This window comes from Giraffa tippelskirchi, chromosome 1, assembly GCF_054371585.1.
Source record: "Giraffa tippelskirchi isolate mGirTip1 chromosome 1, T2T-mGirTip1v1.2.pri, whole genome shotgun sequence".
Classification (NCBI taxonomy): Eukaryota; Metazoa; Chordata; class Mammalia; order Artiodactyla; family Giraffidae; genus Giraffa; species Giraffa tippelskirchi.
Window position 1 is genome coordinate 141,939,895 of NC_137275.1, and position 25,354 is coordinate 141,965,248.

At 40.1% G+C, this 25,354-nt stretch overlaps 1 protein-coding gene across 3 annotated transcripts; it reads left to right on the plus strand.

The window, feature by feature from the left end:
• The first annotated feature begins 33 nt into the window (after nucleotides 1–33).
• LOC145538045 (cyclin-dependent kinase inhibitor 2A-like) lies at nucleotides 34–25,139 on the plus strand. Of its 3 annotated transcripts, none has more exons than XM_081569397.1 (3): nucleotides 34–481; nucleotides 21,921–22,227; nucleotides 24,868–25,139. In XM_081569397.1, exons 2-3 carry the CDS (start codon nucleotides 21,924–21,926, stop codon nucleotides 24,891–24,893), a joined length of 330 nt encoding a protein of 109 aa, XP_081425523.1. In that variant the 5' UTR covers nucleotides 34–481; nucleotides 21,921–21,923; the 3' UTR covers nucleotides 24,894–25,139. The 3 variants fall into 3 exon arrangements, with proteins under 3 accessions (XP_081425523.1, XP_081425512.1, XP_081425534.1); XM_081569386.1 differs by lacking the exon at nucleotides 34–481 and adding an exon at nucleotides 18,218–18,719; XM_081569408.1 differs by lacking the exon at nucleotides 34–481 and adding an exon at nucleotides 18,692–18,805.
• The last annotated feature ends 215 nt before the right edge of the window (nucleotides 25,140–25,354 follow it).

A 25,354-nucleotide genomic window follows, 5' to 3' on the forward strand; every position in this document is an offset into this window, starting at 1 on the left:
CGGAGCTGTCACCGCGTGGCGCTCCCGCGCGCTGGGTGGGAAGGTGGCGGGGCAGGGGAGGGGGGCAGCGTGGACAAGGCGGGAAAGGAGAGGTGGGTGCGCGGGCGAGAGAGGAACCTAGGAAGCTAGCCTCCCGCGCGCGCGCCGCCCGGCGCCTCAGCCCGCCTTTCCCGCGCGCGCTGAGCGCAGAACGGTTCTGGGCTCCCAGGAGGTTGGGGGCGAGCGAGCGCGCGCCTGCCCGGGCGGGGGCGCGCCTGCGGGGCGGGGATGGGCGGGCGGCTGCGAGTGGGTCATCGTTTGCAATCATTGGGGGGCGGGCGCCGTGCTGCTTACCTCTGAAGTCAAAAGGCAGGGGCAGCAGTCGCCGAGCTCAGAGGCGGCAAGAACATGGTGCGCCGGTTCTTGATCACTGTGAGGATTCGGCGCGCAGACGGCCCACCACGAGTCAGAGTTTTTCTTGTGGACATCGTGCTGCTAGCGGGTAAGTGGGCAGCGCCGACTGTGGGGGCCGTTGAAGCCCTCGTGCTGATGCTAGTGAGGAGCCAGTTCTGAGCGCAGAGATCATATCATTCACCAGGTAGGAAAGGCCTCGAAAATCCCGGGGCGCAATCTGCCCTTGGGTGATTTTGTTTGATGTAATCTAGTGCACAGATAAGTCACCTCGGGACGAGGTTGGAGGAGGCTGTTACGGGGGTTGGAGGCTCCTTCCACTTTCTCCCCAAACGGGTCACAGTTTCTCCGAGGTGCAGTTCTCCCAGCATGTTGAGCCCGGAGCCCCCTTCACACACCTCCTTAAGTTCCTGAAACTCTGGGGGAAACCGGGAGATTCTAAACCCACTCTAGAAGTCAATCCTGAATTTCCTGACTGGGAATCAGTAAACAAACACACACATCCACACACAAGGTGTATTTCAAAAGCACTTTATTGTGCCCTGAAGGAAGGTATTACTAACGGTCTTAGATTTCCGGAGGCCGCCTTTTTTCTCCCTAGTCTTCCTGCCCGGTCAACCCTCTCTCCTAACAGTAGTGGAGGAGGTTTGAGGGTGGGGGCTCGAACCCTCAAATATTACTATTACTCTCGAAATAGTAATATTGATCGCAGGATCAGTAACTTCTAAGAGGAGCAATCACTTGCTGTTTCAAGTCAAAGAAGAGATTGACTTTCGTAGTGAGATGGAGGTTTCTTCTTTAGCGGCCTGGTGTTATCTAAAGGAGTCGGGACAGTGCCCACGTGTTTAGAAGAAGCCAGAACTGCAGTGCGGAGGCCAAGGATGACACCGATCATATTTTAATCATCTCAGGCCCCAACTAAAAGGCCCAAAATGAGGCCTACTTCTTGAAAAACAGAAATCTAGGTAGCTGTGTCCTCACATCAGCTAATTCTTTACACAGTCGATGTAATTTCCTATGACCAGAATAGTTGAAATATATATATATAGTTATAATATATAGAGTCCTAATTAGAACCAGGATGATACATCCAAAAACAATTTAATGAGGCTTCATTTTTGTGACCTTCCTTGCGGCATTATTTCCCTGGGAATATGTGTTTTGAAAAAAGCAAAGGCCAGCATAGGGGGGAATTATTTTTTTTATTTTAACGTTAGTAGATTTTTTGACATGTAAATGTAAAACTGTTAACACTATCTGTGTTTAATTAGGTGCCTCAATTCTATTGGCGAAAATCTACAAACAATTGATAGGGAAAGTACACATTTTCTTTTTCATGTTCTTATTAAGTTCAGTTATTTTTGAGCATTAGTAGAAGTAGCTTGTAAAAAATTTCAAGGGGTGTTACTGGATTTGATTTCAGTTCATTTTAAAACACTAATAGGATCCCATTTTTTAAACGGTGCTTTATTTGTACCAGCAAGCATTTAGCCACTATATGTTTTTTAATATCTTCATTTTTAATACTATTCTCTATATAAAGCTATTTTATTTAAATTATTAAGTTGCATCCAAAAACCTATAGTAACGAAGTAGAAAATTTTAACCTATGTAAATACTGTAATTACTTAATTTCTATTTTAGGAGTACATAGGATAATATTGCAATTATTTTAAGTTAGAGAAATATTCATTTTATAATATATTTGTTGTATAAAGTGTTAAAATATAAAAATGATAGGTTCATTGAAAATAGCCATTTATTTCTTGTTATTTAGGTATAAGTCAATTTTCAGGAATGAAAACTATTTAAAATGCATTGATCATATGAAAAGCCCAATTTTCAGCAAATATCTGATGCAAGAACACGTGGCTTAGATAAAATAGAATATTTTAAAAATATGTGCAATTCTCTAACTTCGTATATGAAATTTTACACATATATAAACATCTGGAAGTATTCATTATAAATGGCATGTAATTCTATATTTCACAATTATATATATTATGTCTATGGTTGTGCTGATTTAAGAATATATGTGGATGGTAATTATGTTGGGACTCATACAATTCCTTGAGAGCCACAGTGCTAAAAATATAACTTGTATGAATTATTTAACATTAATGCTGACCTGTATGGTAGTGATAGTTTAACATAGTTTTATAGTTTTGCAAATATATTCATTATGACTTTTTTATATAACTGGAAACTGTATATAATAAAATTTCATGTTACTAGTGTCTTATCCATACATACCTGATGAATCACACTAATTGACTTGTTGTCTCTACCTTGGTGTATTTATAAAATAGTCATACTTTTTGAAATTAACTATTTATTTGTTCATTGCTATCTGGGAACTCTTAGGAGTTTTCTCCTCCTTTAACGGCACAGTGTTCTCTCACGTAAGCACTATACAGTTAGCTTAAACCATTATTCCCAATGTGTACATGATCTCTAACTATCAGAAATAAGACAATATTCATTTACTTATTTGAGGACTCGAATTTTAAAAAACGTCCATTCTCAACACAGCCTATTTCTGTCTGAGTCCACAATATTTTACAGGTCTGCTAATTACGTATTAGTATCACTAGTAACTACCATGATAGAGTTAAGCTAAGCCATTTCCCTAACGTGTGAGTGATTCCTGATGATAAAATGATCTATAGCATCTCAAAAAATACTTTCTTAAAGGAAGGCTGAACATTTGGCCCAGTGTTTTTGCTTCTAAAACCTTTAGTCCTTTTTGAAAAGCATAACAACCTCACTTGCCCTACTCCATCCTAAAACACTCTAGGCCAGAGAATCCTCTCTGCTCCAAAATCCAGCCTGATAAAAAGTTTTAGTGGTGTTTCCTTTCTGTAGTTTAAATTATGTAAACAATGGGTATAGTTTTATTTTCTAAACATAAAATTTAATATTGAATAGCTTTAAAAAAAATCCTACAGATTCTGATTTTTGCATACCTGATGACTAACACTGTGTCTGTTTATTGACTGAAGATTTATGCACTTTCCTAAACACCTCACCGGCAAAAACATTTTTTACATTGTATATCAAGAGCTTCTAAATATCCATACACTTTTATTTAGCTTTTCTATAAGTAGGCATCATCTTAAGGAAAGAAAAATTCTGACAAAAATCGATACAAATAAATAGTAGCAAGAAATTGAAAATTGCCTAAAATTCTAGCAATCATATTGTTAAATTATGTTGAATTATACTCTGGAATTAGGTCTGAAATATTTCAGATCTGGATCATTATAGGCAATCACGTTTTTGAAGAATATTTAATAGAATGTAAAATTATTACATTATAAAGTTAAGTGATTTTTTAAAAGCAAGATTTAAAACAGTAACAGTAAACTTTTATTCTTTTTGCTTCTCTCTCTCCACACACAAACACACACACACACACACTGTAACAAAATATTTATAGTGGCTTCCTCAAGATGGTTGCTGGTCTTTTATTTTTTCGTTATACTTTTGAGTTTTCCAAAGTGTTATGAGCATCGCCAGTTAAAAAAGAAAGAAAAGATAAAAACCTTATTTTCCTACAGTACAGTGATAAGACCTTGCTCAGAAAGGATGAGGAAAAGGAGTTGTGCAATTATTCTATATAAGAAGGTGACTTTAAGGTATGGGGAGAGTCTGTAAGGGTTCTGACTCTAGGGCACGCTGTCCCTATTCACAACGTAGTTTTTAATAATTGATAAATGGGTGGCTCTACCTGTTTTCAAGGTGCCTGGGTGTTAGGCCTCTCCGGTTCTAGCACTTGCCCCCTTCTCAGGATCCCTTCTCCCAAGTCCCCTCTAGACGACTTCTAGGTGGGGCTTGCCATTTCCCAAAGCTGAGCTGGGGTGGCCATGATTGTCGCCAGGACCTCAAAGTGAGGTCTCGAGGAAGTGAGACTCAAGGAAGTGAGACTCGAAGTTGCCCCGAACCGGCCCTTCACTTCTCAACCCCAGCCACCCTCCTTGACTCCTATCCCCACCGAATCTGTTTTTAGAGATGCTTTGAATGCTGGAGATTTTATTGGCCGCTGGGGCAGGACCCTCCAGCCAGAGCTAGACGCCGACCCACTTGATCACCCAACTCCCAAAACGCGCGCTTTCTATTTTTAGCCTTCCCTGGGCCTCGCTCCTTCTCACCGCAACTATTTCCGCAGATAATATTTCATCAAAGTAACAGAGCAGAGCAAGGGTTAAACGCAGAGCAGGACGCGGGCTGAGAGAGGTAAGAGAGGCGTCGGGGCAGGTGGGATCTGAGTGGGCTTCGTGGCTTTCAGAGGGGTGAAAGTATGACAGGGGACATCTCTGGGTCACCTCTCCAGCTTGAAACTGAGTAGGCCTCCCCCACCCCCAAGAGAGGGAGCGGGATGGGACAGGTTCACTCGAGGCGCACTTCCAAGTTTTGGCGACTATTTCTTTACCTTCCAGGCTAGGGGGCAACCAGAGTGTTGACAGGCCTCGATTTCTTTGTTTCTCTATCTGGGATGCAAGGGGTATAAAGAACAGTCCGTAATATTCTTCTACGGATACGGTCTCGCAATAGGTTTCTTCTCATAACTGAAGCTTTCCTCATATTTGAAAACTTTTCTCCTTAAGTTAAAACATTAAAAGATATCATTTATCAGAATGAAAAAAAAAAAGTAAGTTTGAAAATAAGGTCAACTTCTATGTCAGCAAGCCAACTGATGGAGACAACCTTAGTAATAAATATTTTGTTTAGTAGGAAAAGGGAGTTCTTTTTAAAGACTACTCCACCTTAGAAAATGCCCACCAACTGGGGGCCTCCGCAGAGGCTGCGAATCCTAATTCATGGTCTTTCAATGATTGTTCAGCAATCCCATGTGCGCTGACAATTGTTGAACTTACTATATGTCAATAACATTTGCTTTTTAAAGAAAGAAGGATTGGAGATAATCTCTGCTTGTCAGTGCAGTTTTATATTTCATAAAACCTGGAGTGATTGTTGCAGTTGGGCAGGACTACATAATCAGAAAGAAGTAATAGAAGGGAAGAATTAAAGTGTCAAGTACAAGATTTAAAATTACAGTGCCTCAGAGGTCCTTTGGAAAAGAATAAGTTGATTTTTAAACTTTTATTACAAATGACTTTTTAATTCTTCTTCAACTAGCTCTCAGTTTCCCCTTTACCTTTAAAAAGAAAATCTCAGAATTTATTTAAATGGTTTCAAAGCCAGTAAGTGTTTTTTTCTCAAGGAAGAAAAGTTTTGTAGATTGTAGAGGTTCAGAACTGTATGAACAAGGATATACAATCTCTTAAACAAATTGAAACTAACAAAGTTATGCCATCAGAGTGGTGTAAATAGATATGCCTTTTCTTAAATTAAGCATGAGAATAATCAGAGAGGTTAAAGAAGTAAGGCAAAGGTTATCAGCAGCATTATTACCTGGACTGCTCTTTAAAATACATATTTCTGGAGCTCAGAATATCATATCACTCTCAGAATATCTGACTGAGCAGATTTTCTGTGGAGTCCCAAGAACCTGCATTTTAAAGCATTTAAGGGGGATTCTGTTAAGAGGTGGCTCCTTGGAACAAATATGGCCAACTTTTTTTTTTTTTAACTTATTTTTGATTATTTACTTTTAAATTGAGATTCAGACTTTTAGATAAGATTTAAAACTTTAGAATCACACTTTGGGTCCCAGATAGGACACTGAGAATCTGAATAAATCATTGGAGGAGCTATTTTACCAAATGAAGGGGACCTTTATTAGTATTACGTGATTCTTCATGTGACTTGGAAAAGATCATCTCTTAGATGCCAGGTCTCTACAATCAGAACACATTTGAGGGCAAAGGATGTAATAGGATATACTTGTGCATTAAAGCTTCTAGCACCAGACAGAAAATTTCCACAAAAGACAGTAATGATGTCTTTTTGAAGCACTATATACATTTACTGTTGTTTACATAGGAGGGATAGTGCTAGATAGATAGAGTAATAAGTAATAAGGGATTTTTTTCATTTTATTTTATTTTCCAAATCAGAAACCAAGCAGTAAACATAACACACTAAAATTATGTAAGAGAAAGAAAAGAAAACATAGAAGTATTTTACAGGTTTTAAATTATATTTATTTATGATCAAGGCAAATTACAGTAAAATGTACCCATAACAGAATAAAGCACTTATCGACAAAATGATGGATCTTTGTGTCTGTAAAAACACATTGGCGAGGAGAAAATATATTTATAAATAATGTAAGCTTAAAAAGAATATGCAATTATAGGTAAAACTACAATATTATGCTTTCCCAATTATAGTCATAATTTTTCTGCTTTTAAACTACATTTTTTCTAATGTTCCACCTATTAGTTTGCTGGTTTATTAGGGGGGGAAACTTACGTTTTACTTTCTTTTTTTGAGTGCCACCATTTTCTTGCTCTGAATCTCTCAGGCTGCCAGATCATCTGACTCAGCAATTGTACAACTCTTTCACCCAATTTAAAGAAACAGCAACTATCCCAAAACAGTGTATCCCCCCAGTTGCAAATCTTTACCAGCCTATAGAAGCAGCAGTATATTTTAACTCGGAAATAATTGTTACACATACATGCAACATGGACACTTTGAATTTTACTCCATTCAATTTACATGCTGAATAGTTGAAACTGAGTTTATTTTGTGTAACACAATTTTTGAAAAGAAACTTGTTGAAACTTTCTTCTAAAAGTATATGGTCAAGTTTGCTTTCTCTTTTCCCTCAAAATAATCATGAGGAGATTATTAACAGTAATAGAGCACATCAACTTACATTATTTCATTTAATTGTCACATTTTCCTTTTGTTTTAGGGGTTTTATTCTCACATTTCATAGACTGGATTGCAAATGGTCTGTCAAAAGTCATTGACTAGTAACACGCTGAATTCAACTAGGTGTGCTTCTTGCCCCAAATGCCCTAACTTAGCCCTTTATAACTGCCTCTTGAGAGAATACATGTTTTATATATATATATATACATACATATATATATACACACACATATTATATATAACTATATATATTATATATACATATTATATATAACTATATGTATACATTTATATATAAATGTATATATATAATTTCAGGTCCATCTCTTATAGTTACTTGTTATTTTGTAAGTTGCTTAACTCTTGGATCCACGTTTTATTCAGCATCAGCTACATATATTCTAACAAATATATATTGATTAGGTGAATGAAAAAGTTCTGAAAAATAAGGCAGTTTAATAACTGAAGTCCCTTCTAGGCTCTAAAAGCCATTGAATCTCATAATAAAACAAGAAGATTAACTTGTTTTAGAAATTTATATCTTGCCCAGAATAAAACTAACTCAAAACTTCCTTGTAAATTAAATTACTCACTTCCACTTCAATTTAAGATCAATAAATAGGAAACCTATGCACCAGCATAAGGGTCACTTGAAGCACAAAGTAGAAACGTCACTTTCTTGAAATATGTTGTCTGTGATTAGCTTCCATTTCTTTTACTTACTAGCTGTGCGGTACCAGGACTAAATACTTACAGCTCTCAGTGCTTTCATCTGTAAACCTGAGGTGGTGCCCTCTAGTACTCATGCAGTAAGAACTAGTACATCTACAAATAGCATATGTAAAGAGGCATTGTAAACTTTCAATCCATCACATATATTTGTCAGTTATTATTAAAGTGACTAATTAAGCTACATCCTTAAAAGCACATTAGTTTACTTTTACAGTAAATGCCTTCTTAACTATAATTATTTAGAGTGGCTAGGAATTCCTGAACTCCATTTTAAAGAATATGCATATCATAATAAACATATATTTATTTATTCAAATACCTGATGTATTCCAAGGTGTCAGGTAAGTTTGTGCAGAAAATCAGTATAAAGTTTTGAGAAGCCCTACATGATGGCCTTTGTAGTGTGATCCCAAACTTTTCTAGTATTCATAATTATTAAATAGGTTTTAACAATAGTCATGAACCTCTGTTTTCTAAAATAAGAAATTAAATTGGTTTTAGAAAATTGAAAAAAGTTATTAACTTGCCTTCAACTTATCAAAAAATTTAATAACCCCAAATAATAATTTTTGGAGGGAACACTGAGATAATGAGTTCTTTATTCCTTCAGAAAGTTTGCTGCAGTGTATCTGAATCAATAGTTTTTGCACAGATTTTCCTAAAAGTTCTTTGGTAAAAAATGTGCATGCATAGGGTTGTGTGTGTGAGTGTGTGTGTGTGTGGTGGACGGAAAGTGGGGAAACAGCATTAAAGTCATCCTCAAAACCTTCAAAATGTCTGCCTTGGAAGATAACCTCCAACTATTCTTATTCATGTTTAGTAGGATATCAAAGAGACAAAATATATTGAATATACTTCCTTGGGCAAAATTGACTGAAGTATATAAAATTAGTGCAGAGTAAACATAAAAAATATTCTGTTATCATTTTTTTTTGAAAAATAAAGTCTGGGAGTTATCATCTTAAGCATAAGATAGAGAACTGTAAAAGTATATCTTCAATCTAGAGTCTCAAGGGAAAAGCATAAGTGGGAATGTTAAATCTGTAAGTGAAAGGTGCTAAAACAAATAGAAAGCATTTTATGATTTATTCAAAATTGACGTATGTGATCATGAAGTTGATCCCTTCTAGAGAAGTTTAATCCCATAGTGGATAAAGAGTGTGACTACAGGAAGAGTGATCCAACATGGAAAATTTTCTTATGATCTTTTACAATATCAGAGGATAGTTTGGCTTCAGAATTTTCAGTAGTCCAGGAAAGAAAAAAAAAAAATGAAGATAACAGTTAGACTCTAGAGCCCCAAGAAGACAGTCTGCTCTTAAAGGATAGTTGTGGGGAGGGTGGTAACTAGGTCTCCCTTTGAAGAGGAAAGCTACAATATAGATATATTAGAATACTTGAGTATTAGGCTACTGGAAATTTGAGTATCCTAAATCATCGTTAAACCCTATTGATCAACCGCGAACACTCAACTTCCACCAAGAGTAAAAACTAAACACAATATTACTTCTCCGTTAGTTTCACTTTCTCGAGTTGATAGTCGCACATACAAGCACCAGCATACTACATGCTCAAATACTATATGTCTTCAAGGTTAGCAATTAAGACAGCAACACATGTTTGAAAAGAGAAAATCTATCCCATCAAGGAGGAAAAAGAGGGAGATTGGGAATAGAAGCTTAGAGAAGGTAAACTTTACAATTTTGCCTGTAGTTTCTCCATTGTACTTTCTACTTGTACTGCAATCCAAGGAATGGTGGTGGGTGGCAATGAATGCAGAGGAAACACTGAATGAGCATAGTGACACACTCCTTTGTTACTTCCCATGATTTAATGAAAGATTTTGTGGAAGTATACTTTTATTATAACACAGCCAACGTGATTACAAAGAAGCTCTGTTTTCATGGGATTAGAATTCAAAGAGGACAGAATTAATCACACCTTTTGGAAAGGAGTTTGCTTGTTCAATCCACAGATATCTGCCAGAATGTACAGTAATGAGAAAAAAAAATTGACAGATGGCCTAAATGAATAAGATGATAGTAAATGTCGTATCCTTTTAAAAAAAGAAAAAGAAAATAAGTTCCATTTATTGAGAGCCTACTGTGTGCCTGGATTTTTCTATATCTGACATTCTATATTCTTTATAATAACCCTATGAGATATGTTTTATTCCCCACTTTGAGAGGTAAGGAAATGGAGGCTCAGAAAGTTTATGTCATTTATTCAAGTCCGCAGAACTGGTCAATGAGGGATGAGGGCTACCTGAGTATAAAGAGTAAGATTGTCCCATTACCCATGTTGCATTTGTGTCTTCTCCAAGATCATTATTTAAGGGTGTGGTTGACATCCTCACCAACCACATTTGTCATGGTAGAGTAAGTTGCTGTGGCCCAAGAAAGAACATGAAGGAGGATTGGGTTTAAGATCTGCAGGAAACATTTACTTGCTGAGTAACCATGGCAATGCACTACCCCTCCATTTATAAATCAAAGGGGTAACTTTGAAAAACAATTTTTTAGTATGTGTCACAAGACTTACACACGTTGAAAACCTGCAATACTATTTATTGCAAAAATTTGAAACACCTTAAATATCTGACAACAGGGGCATCAGTAGGTAAACATTTTCCCCCAAGTAGAGTATGTTGCAGCAAATTAAAAGTAGTGTTTATAAAGTGATTTTGGAGAATTTGGGAAAATGCTCTAACAATGAGTAAGAGGAAAAGCTCATTTCAAAACTGTGTTATATCCACAAGAACTGAACAAGGATAAAAGACAGGAAGGAAATATTTCAAAATGTTGTTCTTGTTTCTATGTAGTATAATTTTTCATTTTCTTTATGAAGCTCATTTCTTACTTTTTTTTTTTTGCATATGTGAACTATAATCAGGAAAAAGTCATTCAAAAATGAGAGGACTGGATTAAGTGACTTTGAGGGGACTTCAAGAACCAAATTTCTGTCACCATCTGTATTATTAGCCAGGAATAATCACACAGAAGCATGGTAATTTCCAAAAGTGGAGATCCTGTCACCTTGGTCCAGAATTCACAACCTGCCTGATGGCACAGTTCTCAAGAAAGAGAAAGCACGGCTGAGTTGTCCACTATGTACTGTATAAATCAATCAGCAGGGAGACCTAGTGGGGAGAGTGTGCATCTCTCAGACGGAACTGGGAACCTTGAGCTTGAACTGTGTCTCCTTTTGCATTGTGACTTAAGCACTCTGGGCTTCTTTTTTTCTGATTTATGAAGGAAGGATAATACTCTCTATCCCACAGGATAGTGATGGGATTAGAAATGATGTATCTAAAGCTGCTTAATGCTTATCACATAGTTGGGGTTCAATAATGGTAGCCATTATGATTTTCTTGGCAACTTGGAATGAATTTTCTCTTATTTCTATTTCCTTCTGTCTCTCTCTCTTCTAATTATATGCTTTACTTATTTTGTCCTTCAGGATGAGGCTAATTCTAATTCTCCATATTCTGTGCATATAAACAAATTATTCATGTATGCACACGAATATATATTATATATATACACATACTATATATATAAAGAGAGAGACACATACACACACATACAGTGCTATCTTTTAGTTTTTTCAACTTGCTAAGTAGCCACAGATAAGCATAAATAAGTAATTCAACAAAAGAAACTTATCAATAAACAAAAACAGACATTTACAAAACAATTTAGTTAGAGATTAATCATTTTCATGATTTATAAAGAGTCCTCATTTCACAAGAGTCCACTCTATAAATATTTTTAATAGTAAATTCCTTACATAGATTTAAAATCACATATGTTTTGCACACACTTTGAAAAAGACAGCTGCTGTATAACATACACTTATGAGTTATCCTCAAAATCATCTTGGGAAAATGATGATAGGTACTGCAGATTCTACACCCAATTAACACTTTGGAAACCTAGAGAAATTGGGACTTATCTATAATTATGCATCGGGTTTATAATAAGTTAAAGAGAATTTGTGTTTTGTGCCCTTTGCCCACATCCTGTTTGAGCAGGAAGATAAATTTTGCAATAATTCAGAGTGCAAGTTAAAATCATAGAGTCCCTGAAAGAGTGCCTTATTCATAACAGATACTCAGTAACTGTGCTGTATTGAATTTAATTAGAGAATAGTTAAAAAAGAAAAAAAGGAGAAGAAAACATGCCTCCATCTTGAATTTTCCAAAGATATAATTTCTGGGGGCACATTCCCTTTTCTTAACTAACCTGTCACAGAGATCTGCTTTGTTTCTCAGAGATCTCCCCTTCTGCTATAGTTACCTTGTATCCCTGTGGGGAAATAAATAAAGGAAAATCTTGTGTTCTTTGCTATTTTTTACCCAAAAAAGTTCTTTCCCATTTAAAATGCCAAGCTTGGACACTAAGCTCTTAGAATTCTTACCCAGGGGCACTCTGAGGGGCAGTTTTCTTGGCTGAACAAGTCTCTTGAGGTACAGCTGTTATTGTGTCCACTTTGAAGATATCGAAGCCAGAATAAAGTATTACTTTCTCAAGGTGATAAAGTTGGTGGTGGAGCTAGGCCTGGGCTCTTCTTTACTTTACTATCTCTTTCTATATTAAAAGAGGTGCCTGAAATTATTCTTTCATTGCTTTCAGTTCAGTTCAGTCGCTCAGTCGTGTCCGACTCTTTGTGACTCCATGGACTGCAGCACGCCAGGCCTCCCTGTCCATCACCAACTCCAGGAGTTTACTCAAACTCATGTCCATTGAGTTGGTGATGCCCTCCAACCATCTCATCCTCTGTCATCCCTTTCTCCTCCTACCTTCAATCTTTCCCAGCATCAGAGTCTTTTCAGATGAGTCAGCTCTTCGCATCAGGTGGCCAAAGTATTGGAGTTTCAGCTTCAACATCAGTCCTTCCAATGAACACCTAGGACTGATCTACTTTAGGATGGACTGCTTGGATCTCCTTGCAGTCCAAGGGACTCTCAAGAGTCTTCTCCAACACCACAGTTCAAAAGCATCGATTCTTCAGCGCTCAGCTGTCTTTATAGTCCAACTCTCACATCCATACATGTCCACTGGAAAAACCATAGCCTTGACTAGACAGACTTTTGTTGGCAAAGTAATGTCTCTGCTTTTTAATATGCTGTCTAGGTTGGTCATAACTTTACTTCCAAGGAGCAAGTGTCTTTTAATTTCATGGCTTCAGTCACCATCTGCATTTACTCAACACTAGAGCCCATTTATTCAGGCTCAACCCACATATGTCTAGAAGCACTGTTAACTGAGCACACCTACTCTGATAAGCTGTTTCCTAAGGAGATCACCTTAATTATTGGAACCTCTCCAGGCCCTGAAACACAACGTCATTTTCCTGATAACACAGGTCTGAAGTGTATTACCACACTAAAGTGTGAACACTAATGTGCACAGATCAGAGTGCATCTTCCTTCTCCTATACTGTTAATGTAGGCTCCCTTAGAGGTTACATCTGAATTCCAGACCACCTTTCTCCTCCAGAGAATCAAACATGTTGATGGCTGTTACCAATTTACCCTCTTGATTAAGGACCCTTCTTTTTTTTGTATGCACAATTTAAAGCCAAGTGCCTGGCATATAGTACAAACTCAGTTAATCTTTGTCAAATAACATTATGAATGATGGCTTTCAGAAGCCATCATATTTGTCTAATAAAATATATTGTTTACTTAATTAGATGGTTAATATGTGCATATAGTATAAAATTCCAACAATATAAGTCATAGAATATGAAAAGAAAATCACATGCCTATCCTCATACCCCTTTTCTTCTCCCCACAGTTAACAGGCTTCTTTGTTTCTGTCCAAAGGTATTCTATATATTTTTTATTTTTAACCTCAAGCTATATGTTGGACGGTTCTTTTATAACAATACTAATATTAAATACAGTAAAGAGATGTATGCTTTCATGTATATTGCCTCACTTGATATAACAATCTCATGAGACAGAAAGATAGAGCAAGATAGAGTCCATTTTAAAGATGTGGACATTGAAGCTAAGAGTATTCTCAAAAGATTTCACAGTGGAAAAGCATGTCATTACGTAGACATAGAGAACAGACTTGTGGACACAGTAGGGGAAGGAGACGGTGGGATGAATTGAGAGAGGAGCATTGAAACATAGACTACCATATGTAAAATTAGATAGCCAGTGAAAATTTGCTGTATGCTACAGGGAGCTCAAATCAGGTGTTCTGTGACCTGGGTGGGGGGGGCAGGTTGGGGTGGGAGGTGGAAAGGAAGTTCAAGAGGGAGGGGACATATGTATACCTATGGCTGATTCATGTTGTTGTATGGCAGAAACCAATACAATATTATAAAGCAATTATCCCCCAATTAAAAATTATTTTTAAAAACATGTCAGATAGTGAAACCAGGACTGTCAGTTGTCAGACAGTCCTGTCACCAAGTCAGAGTTATGTATCCAATACCCTCTATTTTCCTCATAAAATAATGATTTCAAATGATGTGTTTGCATATCATGCATATCATACCCTGTGAATCCTGCAGTGGCTTGTAAGAACCAGAACTTAATTTCAGAATACTACTAACACCTTCTCAAATGTCTTTCTTTCTCTTTCTGGTGATGTGTTGAATTAATATTCACATCTAGAATTACTATTCTTTTATTTGTAGGGTCACAGGAGCACCATCATCACAAGGCTTTCTTTAATTTAAATAAAAGAGTCACTCACTCCTCTAGTAGTGTCATCTACCCTCAGCTGGGTTCTCCAGGCTGAAGGAAAGCCTTCTCAGTTTCTAAGTCTGTCTTAGCCCATCCCTCTTTCTTCCTAACAGATAACCTAAATCTTCACCACTCTCACTTCCTAACCCACCATCTTATCATCACTGTAAACAAGCTAGGCTTCTTTGTTCACAGAAGGAAGTGTTTCAACTTCCTCCCTGCCCTGACCTTTTCTCCTTTCCCACATCTAGCTGAATCTCCTGCATCAAATTTATGACCATTCCCTGTGCCTTGTACTCCATTTCTTCCTGACTTTTTAGGTGCCTCAGGTCCTCAGAAATACCCTATCTTGCCTGTGTCCTCAATTTCTCTCTCTCTCTCTTTTTTTCTTCTCCTAACGTCTTCCTGTCACCTGGCACACTTCATTTAGGGTACATGTGTGCTCAGGCCTCTTCCACCTTCCTTCTGACTCATCTTACCACACATTGCCTTGAACTGTTGCAGCTAGCCTGTGAAAGAGTAGCCTACACACAGTGTCCCCACTTCCTTGACATCCCATTCACTCTTGGTTTTCCTTCTGATCCATATAAGCAGCACTTAGCAGACTCCTTTGCAGGCTTTTCTTTCAGAAGTTTATTTTTCCAGCTTCTCACATGCATCCCAGTAAATTATTTTCAGTTTTCCCAAACCTCTTTGCATTCACTTCTACCTGGAACACCTTTATACTTTTATATCTTTATACTCACATTTTTTAAGACTAAGATAAGTTTTCAGCATCCATGGAAACTTTGCTGAAGCCACAGAATGAGCTTGGTTCCGTTTTCATTTTCTTGTGTCATCCTCTGCTTCTCTTTGCTCTTCTACACATATTACATATAATACCTCACTTAATCCTTACAACAACTGCTTGAGGCAAGTACCATTATCCCAGTTATACAAATGAAAAAACTGAGCTCCATGTGCATTAAGTTACTTTGTTATAGAGTGATTAAGTGAAAAGTCTAGGTTTGAACCCAGGCATTCCAACTCAAGCCCCATACATTTAACATCTTCTCCCCTCCCCACCCGCCCCGCCCCACTCAGTGCTCTACCCTTAACCTCTGAGCTTGTTGAATGGACATTCATTTTTAAGAGGTGAGTAATCATGAAAAAAAAACGATCAGAATTGAGACAGAGTTTTGTTTCATAGTATAGATTTTCAAAACTGCCAACACAGCACAAATCTAAATAAAGCCATGTCATTCTCAGTGAAGAGAAGGACGTTTGAGAAGGGTAATAACAGTAACCAACAAACTTTAGAATTTTTAAAGCTCTTTGACATGTATCATCCTATTTTATCAATCCATAAAATATGACTTCATTTTACATATGGGGAATCTGAGACTAGTATAACCAGCACCAGAATCCTGGGTTTTATATTTTATTTCTTCTGAGGTTTTCCCCCTCAGGTCTGATCTGATATACATGAGTAAATTGAGAGTTTGAAAGAAAAACTAGGCAATCTTTCATACTATTACTAGCTACCTATTTATACAAGATTTATAACCGAGTATGGGGTCAATTTCCAGAACAAAGGGGCCACACTCAAGGATGCCATAGTCTTTAGCGAACTCTACTGTAAGTGTTGGAGCTAGTGCATACATGTCTAAAACCTGCTCTTGAAGAAATCGACCTCTATGTCCATATATAATGCATCCAGTGGATGTTTTTATACCATTCTATCACTCATTTCCTTCATCAGCAGTCCAACATATTGCATGAGAGTTTAAAGAGTTCCTGATAAAGGAATCTATAGTTGAATTTTAGACGAATTTCTGAATTCCCTAAAAGTTATATGTGCCAGCAAACACACTTTTTAAATAAAATTGCATATTTTATTTTTGAAGGAAAGGGTATATAGCTTTCAACAGGTTCTCCTAAGGGCCTATTCTCCCTACCCTAAGATTAAGAACCATTATTTTAATGATGAGAACTAATTTTGGCATTAGTCTAAAAAGCCAGACATATTACAAGGGAAATCTGTTCCCTCCATCTCATTACCACAACCGCTGTTTTCCCCTCCCCCATCATACAATACCTTAAACTACATTAGAAGATGTTTACATTATGTTCTACTACAGTTTGAATTTTCCACATCATGGTTGCTCTAGTAATTGAGAGGTGTCTGGAGGAAAATATAAATAACACAGTGATGCATTGTGGATATTATAATGGATTTGACATCCCGTAAGTGTTTTAATTGGCATTATTTAAAACCTCATGTGTTGCCTAAGCTAACAGCCACTGAAAGTATAGTCAAGTATTCCGAGTCTTCAAGAGGAGTCAAGTAGGGATTGAAATATAACTTTTAAAACAGAGCTGGGTTATCTAGCAGACAGATTAAGCATTAACTTTTCATAAAATGGAGAAAGCAATGGCAACCCACTCCAGTGTTCTTGCCTGGAGAATCCCAGGGACGGAAGAGACTGGTGGGCAGCCGTCTGTGGGGTCGCACAGAGTCGGACAAGACTGAAGCGACTTAGCAGCAGCAGGGGCAGCAGCAGCAGTTTCATTAAATATGGCGGTTGTTGGAAGATGTCTATCATTGTTTCAGTGGTTAAAGTTTTCTTGCCTGCCCTTTTATATGTAATATTGATAGTTTTACCCAAACCATTTCCTTCTCTGTCTCCTAGATTGCAAGAAAATTTTCAAAATGGATAATTTAAGAGCTAACAGGCTTTAGCTTAGGATGTGTGATACTGTTCTAAATGCTTATGTGTGTATCAATTCATTTAAAACTCAAAACAGCCCTAGGAAGTAGGCACGACTCTTAACCGCACCCCCCCCGCGGCCATTTTATAACTAAGAAAAGTGTGAGGTTTTTCTAATAGGAAGGAAAGGTGGACAGAAGTGGCACCATGACAGTGTGTGAGCCTGCTTTCTGAATCATCTCTGAATGCAACCCTGTCCCTAGGGCAATGAGCATGTTTTCTGGTGTAGGAGGAATTATTGAGAACAGAGCCTATTAAGCCCAAGGACACCCTTGCCATTTTCCTAACTGCTTATAGGTAGAAATCTCCACCATCCCTTTTAAATTGACCTCATCTGCTCGCAGCCAGCCCGTATACTGGGCAGTAGTACCAGGCATTGTGCAAGCCTAGGAAACGCTCTCCCCCGACATCCGTTTTACATGTGTGTGGAGGGAGGGAGGCACAGGCTGGCGTGTGAGCCAGCTCTCCAGAAGGGATGTTTGAGCTAGAATTTCTGGCATAATTGAGTCAGCGCTCGAAAACCAGGTGCTGAGCTTTGGAGGGGGAGTGTGTCCTCTCCAAGAGGGAAAGCTTCATGGTGGAATGTCTGATACCTATCCTGGGCTCTCAGCGCCAGGACAAGCTGGCTGTTTCTTCTGATTAAAAGAGGAAGCAATACTTTGCCTATGACACCAAACACACTGGTTCGAACTTGGCAGTTAGGAATCCTGTGCAGTTGTCTCATGCCACGCAGGGCGCATACGCGAGGAATTTTTACTTGGCTGGAGTGAACTCTCTCGGAGCCGCGCGTGCGCCTCTGATGGGAGTGGGGGCGCGCTGCGCGCGGAGACCGGCCGCGAGGACGCGGGGAGGGGGGCAGGTAGGAGGTCCCAGGGCGCCCTCCTTTCGCGGTCTCGCTGCGCTGCCAGAGCGGACAGCTTCCGGCCGGTGCCTCTGGTCGCGTGGGCGGCCAACCTGCGACCAAGGCTGCCCGGCGGGGAGCGACTTCATAGATTTCTCGTTCGTTGGGAGCAAAGGGCGCCTGCTGGAAGAGCACGTGGAGGGCGCCCCCCGGGTGGAAAGACTTCTCGGAAGGAGTTGAGGGGCCGAGTCTGGGGGCCGCTTCCGCCAGCCCGGGAGGAGGAAAGAGAAGGGGAGGGCGGCTCACAAGCTGCCTGGGCGGGCCGCCCGCGCACAACGCAGGCGGGAGGAAGGGAGGGAGCGAGGGGCGAGCGTTGGGGAGCAGCATGGAGACCTCGGCCGACTTGCTGGCCGCCGCCGCCGCGCTGGGCCGGGCTGAAGAGGTGCGGGCGCTGCTCGAGGCGGGGGCGTCGGCCAACGCGCCGAACCGTTACGGTCGAAGCGCGATTCAGGTGGGTCAGCAGGTCTGCCGCAGAAGGGTGGGGGGTGCAGGGCGAGAGGCTTTGGAGGACGAGGTCTGCCAGTGTGTCGGAACCAGGTAAGCGTTTTTTGGTAAAGGGGAGACTTTTCAGAGCGAGTTCGGGATCGGAGACCTCCTCTCGGCGACTCTCAGGGGGCTCAGGACGCCCCCGGAGTTGGCCGAGAAGGCGCGTGGGGTTCAGATCTCTAAAATGGTGTGACGATCTAGAGGGGAGAACCTATGTGTGTTAATATAGACCGAGATGCGAAATTGACGAACGTCTGGAGTACGAGTATAAAGACAGTAAGACTTTCTGGACCATTTACCCCCGGAACTTATAGAATTGTGAATGGAGTTGATCGACTTCTTTGTTGGGGGGGGGGCGGTTGGGAGGGAGATTTCAGTGGAAGTTTACTGCTGTGTAAGTTGGAATAAAGGTCGATTTAAATTATTCAGAAGCAACCACATATCGTGTTTATTATTTTTTAACCGAGTAAGGAATATATATGCTTGTTTAGGAAATAGACATATATGGAAAAAAAAATTAGTGCAATTATGCCTGAAACAATGCTGCCAATTTAGTTACCACTCGATTGTCTCTTACCTTTTGGGGTATTTTAAACTTACTTGGTATAGATTAATTTGTTGAGGAGTTTTCAATTCCTCATAGTTTAAAAATGTCATTTCTCCTCTCCCCACCAGTTTTGTATGTGTGAGGATGCGTTGTGAGTTCGATTTTTCTGTTTTTTTCTTTTTTTCCTTCACTAACTTCCTGAATCTGGGGTTGAAAATGAATTCTTCCTGGCCGTCACTACAGTTTTATTCCAGGTTTCGACAATGATTTCTGATTCTGAAAAATAAAATTTGTATGAAATGCACACTGCAAAGACTCCAGCAAAACAAGACAAAGGAAAAGTAACTCAATTTGGAACTTTATAAGTTTCACAAGTGAATCGTCCTTTCTTCAAACTATGCTACATAGAATAGATACATTTTATATACTTTTAGATACAAAAATAAAAATAAAATATCCTCAAATTTGAGATTATTGGGGATTTGAAATGTGGAGAGATGTGGAGATGAAAAAGTTGAGTGGTTGTAGAAGAGAAGCATGAGTTCTTTTTTTGAAAAATGCATGCATGATTCATAATTTGATATCTCTAAAGTTTTGCCAGCAGTTTGCAGACTCAGTGTTACAGCCTTCTAGTTCTGGAAGATGTTATATTACATCTTATTGTTTAAATACAAAAAGAAAGTTAGATAATTAATTTTAAATTATTTTTAAATAGGATAAGGTCATCTACAAAAGGGATATGATTATAGTTTTGAACCCTAACCAAATCTGTGTTTAAAAATACTTAGCTTAAAAAAAAATACTTAGCTTATAGAAAAATTTTAATTACTAAATTAAATTTACATCTTCAATTTGACTTAAGTACCCTGGAAATATTCATTGGAATGATTTTCTTTTTGCTTTGGATTGCTACTATGATTTAAATATTTAAATATTATGTTACTTTTCATACTTTTATACTGTAGCATATAATAAAACCTTTAACCAATTTTATAACTAAGACCAAGGACTTAATTTATCCAACTCATCTAATATATTTTCACCTGCATTATATACAAGCATGGAAGTAGACATACATATATATATGAGCTCTGGCACTTGTAGTAGAGCTTCCAAAAGATTATGGTATCCTTGGGTGCGGCCCCTTTGTTTTGGAAATTAATTCATAATCCATTAGAAATCTAATAGTGTAAATTTCCCCAGTTTTTCTTTTAAAACAATTCTTTTTCTAATACATTATGTTAGTTTTTCTTTCTTTTTGTAGCTTCAAGTTGGTTCACTTAAATTTTCTCTGTGTTTTTTTGAAAATTAAATCAGTTTCACTTTCTCCAGGACAGAACTCAAGTATGACTTGTTAAGATTCCTTGGTTTGGACAAGTTAATTTGAGTTTAATACAGAATTCAACTAAAAATAAATAATTCCTAAATATGGTGTAGCTAATGTAACCAAATAATGGTTACCCTAAAAAAGAATGGTCTGTCACCGCCACCCACCATATAACACTCAAATTGTAAAGTTGCTGTGATTGTGAACAGTATTTCAAAATTCCTCTTTGGTAATGATCTTATATCATCAAAGATTATTTAGGAACCAAATGAGGTGAGCACCTCCTCTTTAATGAAGTCTCAGAGTGTGATGTTGGAAAGTGTCTTCCTATTTCTGCTTTAACAAATTACCACAAATTTAGTATCAACATAAATTTATTATCTTATGGTTCTGTAAGTTAGAATTCTAAAATGGGTCCACAGGGTTGCATTCCCTTTGGGAGTTCTAAGGAAGAATCCATTTCTTGCCTCTCCCAACATTTAGTGACAGTCAACGTTCCTTGGCTCTGGGCTCCAGCGTTTTCTCTCTGACCTCTGCTTCCATTCTTATATCTTCTCTCTGACTGTGATCTTTTTATAAGGAAACTTGTAATTAAATTGTGCCCACCCTGACAATACAGGTTAATTGCCTGCAAAATCCTTAATTTAATCACATCTGCAAAGTCCCTTTTTTCGTATAAGGTAATATGTTAACAGCTTTTGAGTATCAGGAAGTGGACATCTTTGGGGGACGTTATTTAGCTTACCAGAATAAGAAATTTTAGGACTGGCTAGACAAACTGTTTCATTTTATACTTAAAGAAATTGAAGTTTAACGTTCAGGGAAATCAAGGGTAGCTTAAAGTTTTACAAGAATTAAGTTTTTGTGTTTTTTTTTTTTCTTTTTCATTTTTGCTTTTAAACAATTACCACGTTCGGGGCTTGGACATACAGCAGTGAACCATACAAAGTCTCTGGGGCTTGCGTAATTTCATATCAAAATAAGAAAACACAGGAGGCTAGGCTGTAGAAGTCAGTTTGTTCCTCACCCTTTTGCTGTTATCTGTGACTCTGGTAGTGTTCTGTTCGTGGCTGGAACCCCGCAAAATGTTGGAGAATATAACAATGTATACAGAAAAAAAAAAAAAGAACAGGTAGGAGAACTGGCTAAGCTAGTTGGTAACTGAAAAAAAAAGTAGTAACTAGACACTTGCAGATCGTAAACGCATCTGCAGGGAGTAGGGGTTCTACAAGTAACTTCTTTAATCCTGCCCCTGCCCCCACCGGCCCTGACCACTCTGCTCTCTCTGGCAGGTGATGATGATGGGCAGCGCCCGCGTGGCCGAGCTGCTGCTGCTCCACGGCGCGGACCCCAACCGCGCGGACCCCGCCACCCTCACCCGCCCGGTGCACGACGCAGCCCGGGAGGGCTTCCTGGAGACGCTGGTGGCCCTGCACCGAGCCGGGGCGCAGCTGGAAGTGCGTGATGCCTGGGGTCGCCTGCCCGTGGACCTGGCTGAGGAGCGGGGCCACCGCGACGTCGCCCGGTACCTGCGCGCGGCTGCAGAGGGCACGGAAGGCGGTAGCCACGCCCGCGCAGACTCCGCGGAAGGTCCGGCAGGTGAGGTGGTGGATCCACGAGTTTGAACTCAGAGAACTTCCGCATCCCAGAGCATTCACTTTTCAGAAGAGAAAGTTGGATTAAAGAGAGTAGGCTATTTGGTGTTAGCTCACCCTGCCAACCCGTGGGACAACCCCAGTCTCCGATCGCGCCACCACGTTAGGGCTGCGGACGGGTGTATCTCAAGATGGATTTCCGCACGTTAAAGCCCATCGCAGAAACCGTGCCTCCCATCCTGTAAACACTCACTGCACAACTAGACTAGATTGAGGAGAGCTGAACACTCCGGAGGCTACAGGTCTAGTGGCCCCTCTTCCTGCAAATGAGCTGCAGCCGCATCCATTCAATGGCTCTCAGTTTTCCCATTAGTTTACCAAGATCGCTGAACCACTCTGGGATTTTCAAAGTCAGCTTCGCGTGGCATCATCTGGCAGAGACCTGTCATTCCCAACTCTGTTGCAAATGCGGTCGAGTTTTCCAGAGCTCCCCCACAGTGGGTTCTGAGGGCAACTGGAGCGGAGACCTCCCCACCTCTGCACACTGGGATTTGCTGCACTCTATGAGAAACACTCTCTTAAGCTTTTCCCTCCCTTGAGCATTCTGTTATGATGGGAATGTGGTCTTCCTTGCCTTTTTCTACCACCACAAGAACTTCTTTTCCCTTGGCCCCCTCTCCCCCAGCTCATTCCTACCTGCCTAAAATACCAACTTTACTCTTAGTTTTCTGAAGACAGAATTGTTTTATCTATCTATCTAAAGCATTATATCAATACGAAATTACACGAAAATTTAAGGTAAACCATAACCTCAAAGAGATTGAAACCTATCCTGTTTTGGCTCAGAACTGGGGTATTAGGCTCCTCGTGCACTAGGGGAGCTTAGGAGGACGGAGTGGAGGGGCTAGCTCTGGATTTTGGGGAGATGTCTTGAGCACTGCGCCTTGGGTATGAGAGGCACGCACATCTTTAGCCTGCCACTCTCTCTCTCCTGAAATTGAAGCTTGCGTAAGGCGGTGGCATAGGAAAGTGAAGTCGCTCAGTCGTGTCCAACTCTGGGACCCCATGGACTGTAGCCTACCAGGCTCCTCCGTTCCTGGGATTTCCAAGCCTACCAGGCTCCTCCGTTCATGGGGTTTTCCATTCCAAGCAAGAATACTGGAGTGGATTGCCATTTCCTTCTCCAGGAGATCTTCCCTACCCAAGGATTGAACCCAGGTCTCCCTCATTGTAGGTAAATGCCTTATCGTCTGAGCCACCAGGGAAGGCATAGGATCAGGGGCCAATCAGAGGGCTGTTGGGCTGAGCAAGAACTGGGAGGAGCTGAAGAGGAGGATTTAGATGATCAAATTGGGCCACAGGCAAATGAATAATCTAACCTAAGATATTTAACCCAAGTACAGATGATCCCTCCTTCCTCTCTGCCTTCCACATCCCCTTCTTCCCACCCTTTCTTCTTTCTTTTCTTTTTCAAAGTTCCTGCTGTGTGATCAGCCCCATTCTAGGTCGGACACAGAAATGAACAAGACAAAACAGGAGTCTTGCCCTCATTGAGCTTATAGTCCGGGAAACTAGACTTTTAAGCAACATAACAGTGTATTTCGAAGAGTGAGTTTGTAAAACCAATGTGGTGGATAAGAGTGAAGTGTGAATAGGAGGCGAGGCTATCTTAAGAGTGGTCAGAGAACCAGACTTATGAGAAGAGATTAGCCACTGGAGGCAGAGAAACTCTCAAGTGCAAAGACTTACTTCCAAAAGAACGTGGCAGGTTAAGAAGATGGAAAGACCAGATGGAGAAAGCACACAGAGATCAAAGAGAGAAGGGTAGAGACCAGATAAGATAGTGGCCCAGTAAGTCCAAAAAAGGATGTTAGATCAACCTGGTTTTCCATTGGCTGAGACTCCGTACTCCTAATGTAAGACACCCCGGTTTGATCCATCTTTGGTCAGGGAACTATATTCCTTGTGCCACAGCTGAGTTTGCATGCCACAGTGAAGATGAAAGATCCTACATGTCACAGCTAAGACCCTGGGCACCAAATAAATAAATATTAAAACACACACACAGATTTTGTTCTAGAAACATTAGGAAGCTATTAGCCGCTTTGGGAAAGGGGTGTCTGGGAAAAAAGACAATAGGACTGGAACCGAAGTTTCTCATAACTGCGGAGCACCCCTGAGTCCGAGCACTCCTGACCTCTCTGGTTACGCCAGTTCGCTGAATCGCTCTGAGTTAGGTGCTACCTGGGCATGTTCGAAGGGCAAGGCGGCTACACCTTCGCCTCCAGTCGCTTGGAGTTATGTGTGGTAAACAGCTTGGCACTAGTGATAGACCCGCTTTGTTTTCTCAACCCCGCGGGCTGTTCAACCGCTGTCTCCCTGCCCTCGTGGGGCGCGTTGGGAGTGACTGCGGAGCCCGGAGCAGCCCAGCCTGGCAGCGGACGCGCTGCGAAATTCCTGAGAACAGTGAGTGCCGCGGCGGCTGGGAAGGTCCAGACCCCTAGACAGACCCTGTACTGAGGGTTGGATAAGACGTCAGCATTGCCGAGGGTGGGAGGTGGGAGCAGAGAGGAGGAGGGAGGTGTTACAGTCTTTGACTTCCGTTTTCTAATGTGTTTTCTCTCTCTCTCTCTGCCATCTACAGACAGCTCGGACCTAAAGAATCATTGAAATCAACTGAATTTGGAATACGAGAAAGAACATCACCCACACCCAATTCTTCCCAGCTGTCTTAATGCCAGTTCCCTCGGTTGAGATGATCGCTTGGAGGAACTCATTGCAGTCCACTCCGCTAATGTTTCCTAGAGGGCAGAGAAGCCTGGCGGGCTACGGTCCATGGGGTCGCAAAGAGTCGGACACGACTGAAGCTATTTAGCAGGCACGCATCAAATAAAGCTTTTTTTTTTAAAAAAAAAATTGGAACGGCTTCGATTTTCCTTTCCCTTCCCTTAAATTTCCCATATACATTTTGCTATAAAAGTTTTCTTAAAAAAAAAAAAAAAAACACCCTTCTTGTCTTTTCATCGGGTTGGAGTTTTATGGAGCGAGTACTCGTGCCCTGGGAACACGTCTAAAAAAGACACTTCTTTCAAGCCTCGCACCCGCCAGGCTCTGGGTTTATTACAGCCATT

Coding starts and splice junctions, on each gene's coding strand:
- LOC145538045 (XM_081569386.1), top strand. CDS start 18,594: ATGGAGACCTCGGCCGACTTGCTGGCCGCCGCCGCCGCGCTGGGCCGG. Junction 18,720..21,920: donor ACGGTCGAAGCGCGATTCAG/GTGGGTCAGCAG, acceptor TCTCTCTGGCAG/GTGATGATGATGGGCAGCGC. Junction 22,228..24,867: donor CTCCGCGGAAGGTCCGGCAG/GTGAGGTGGTGG, acceptor TGCCATCTACAG/ACAGCTCGGACCTAAAGAAT.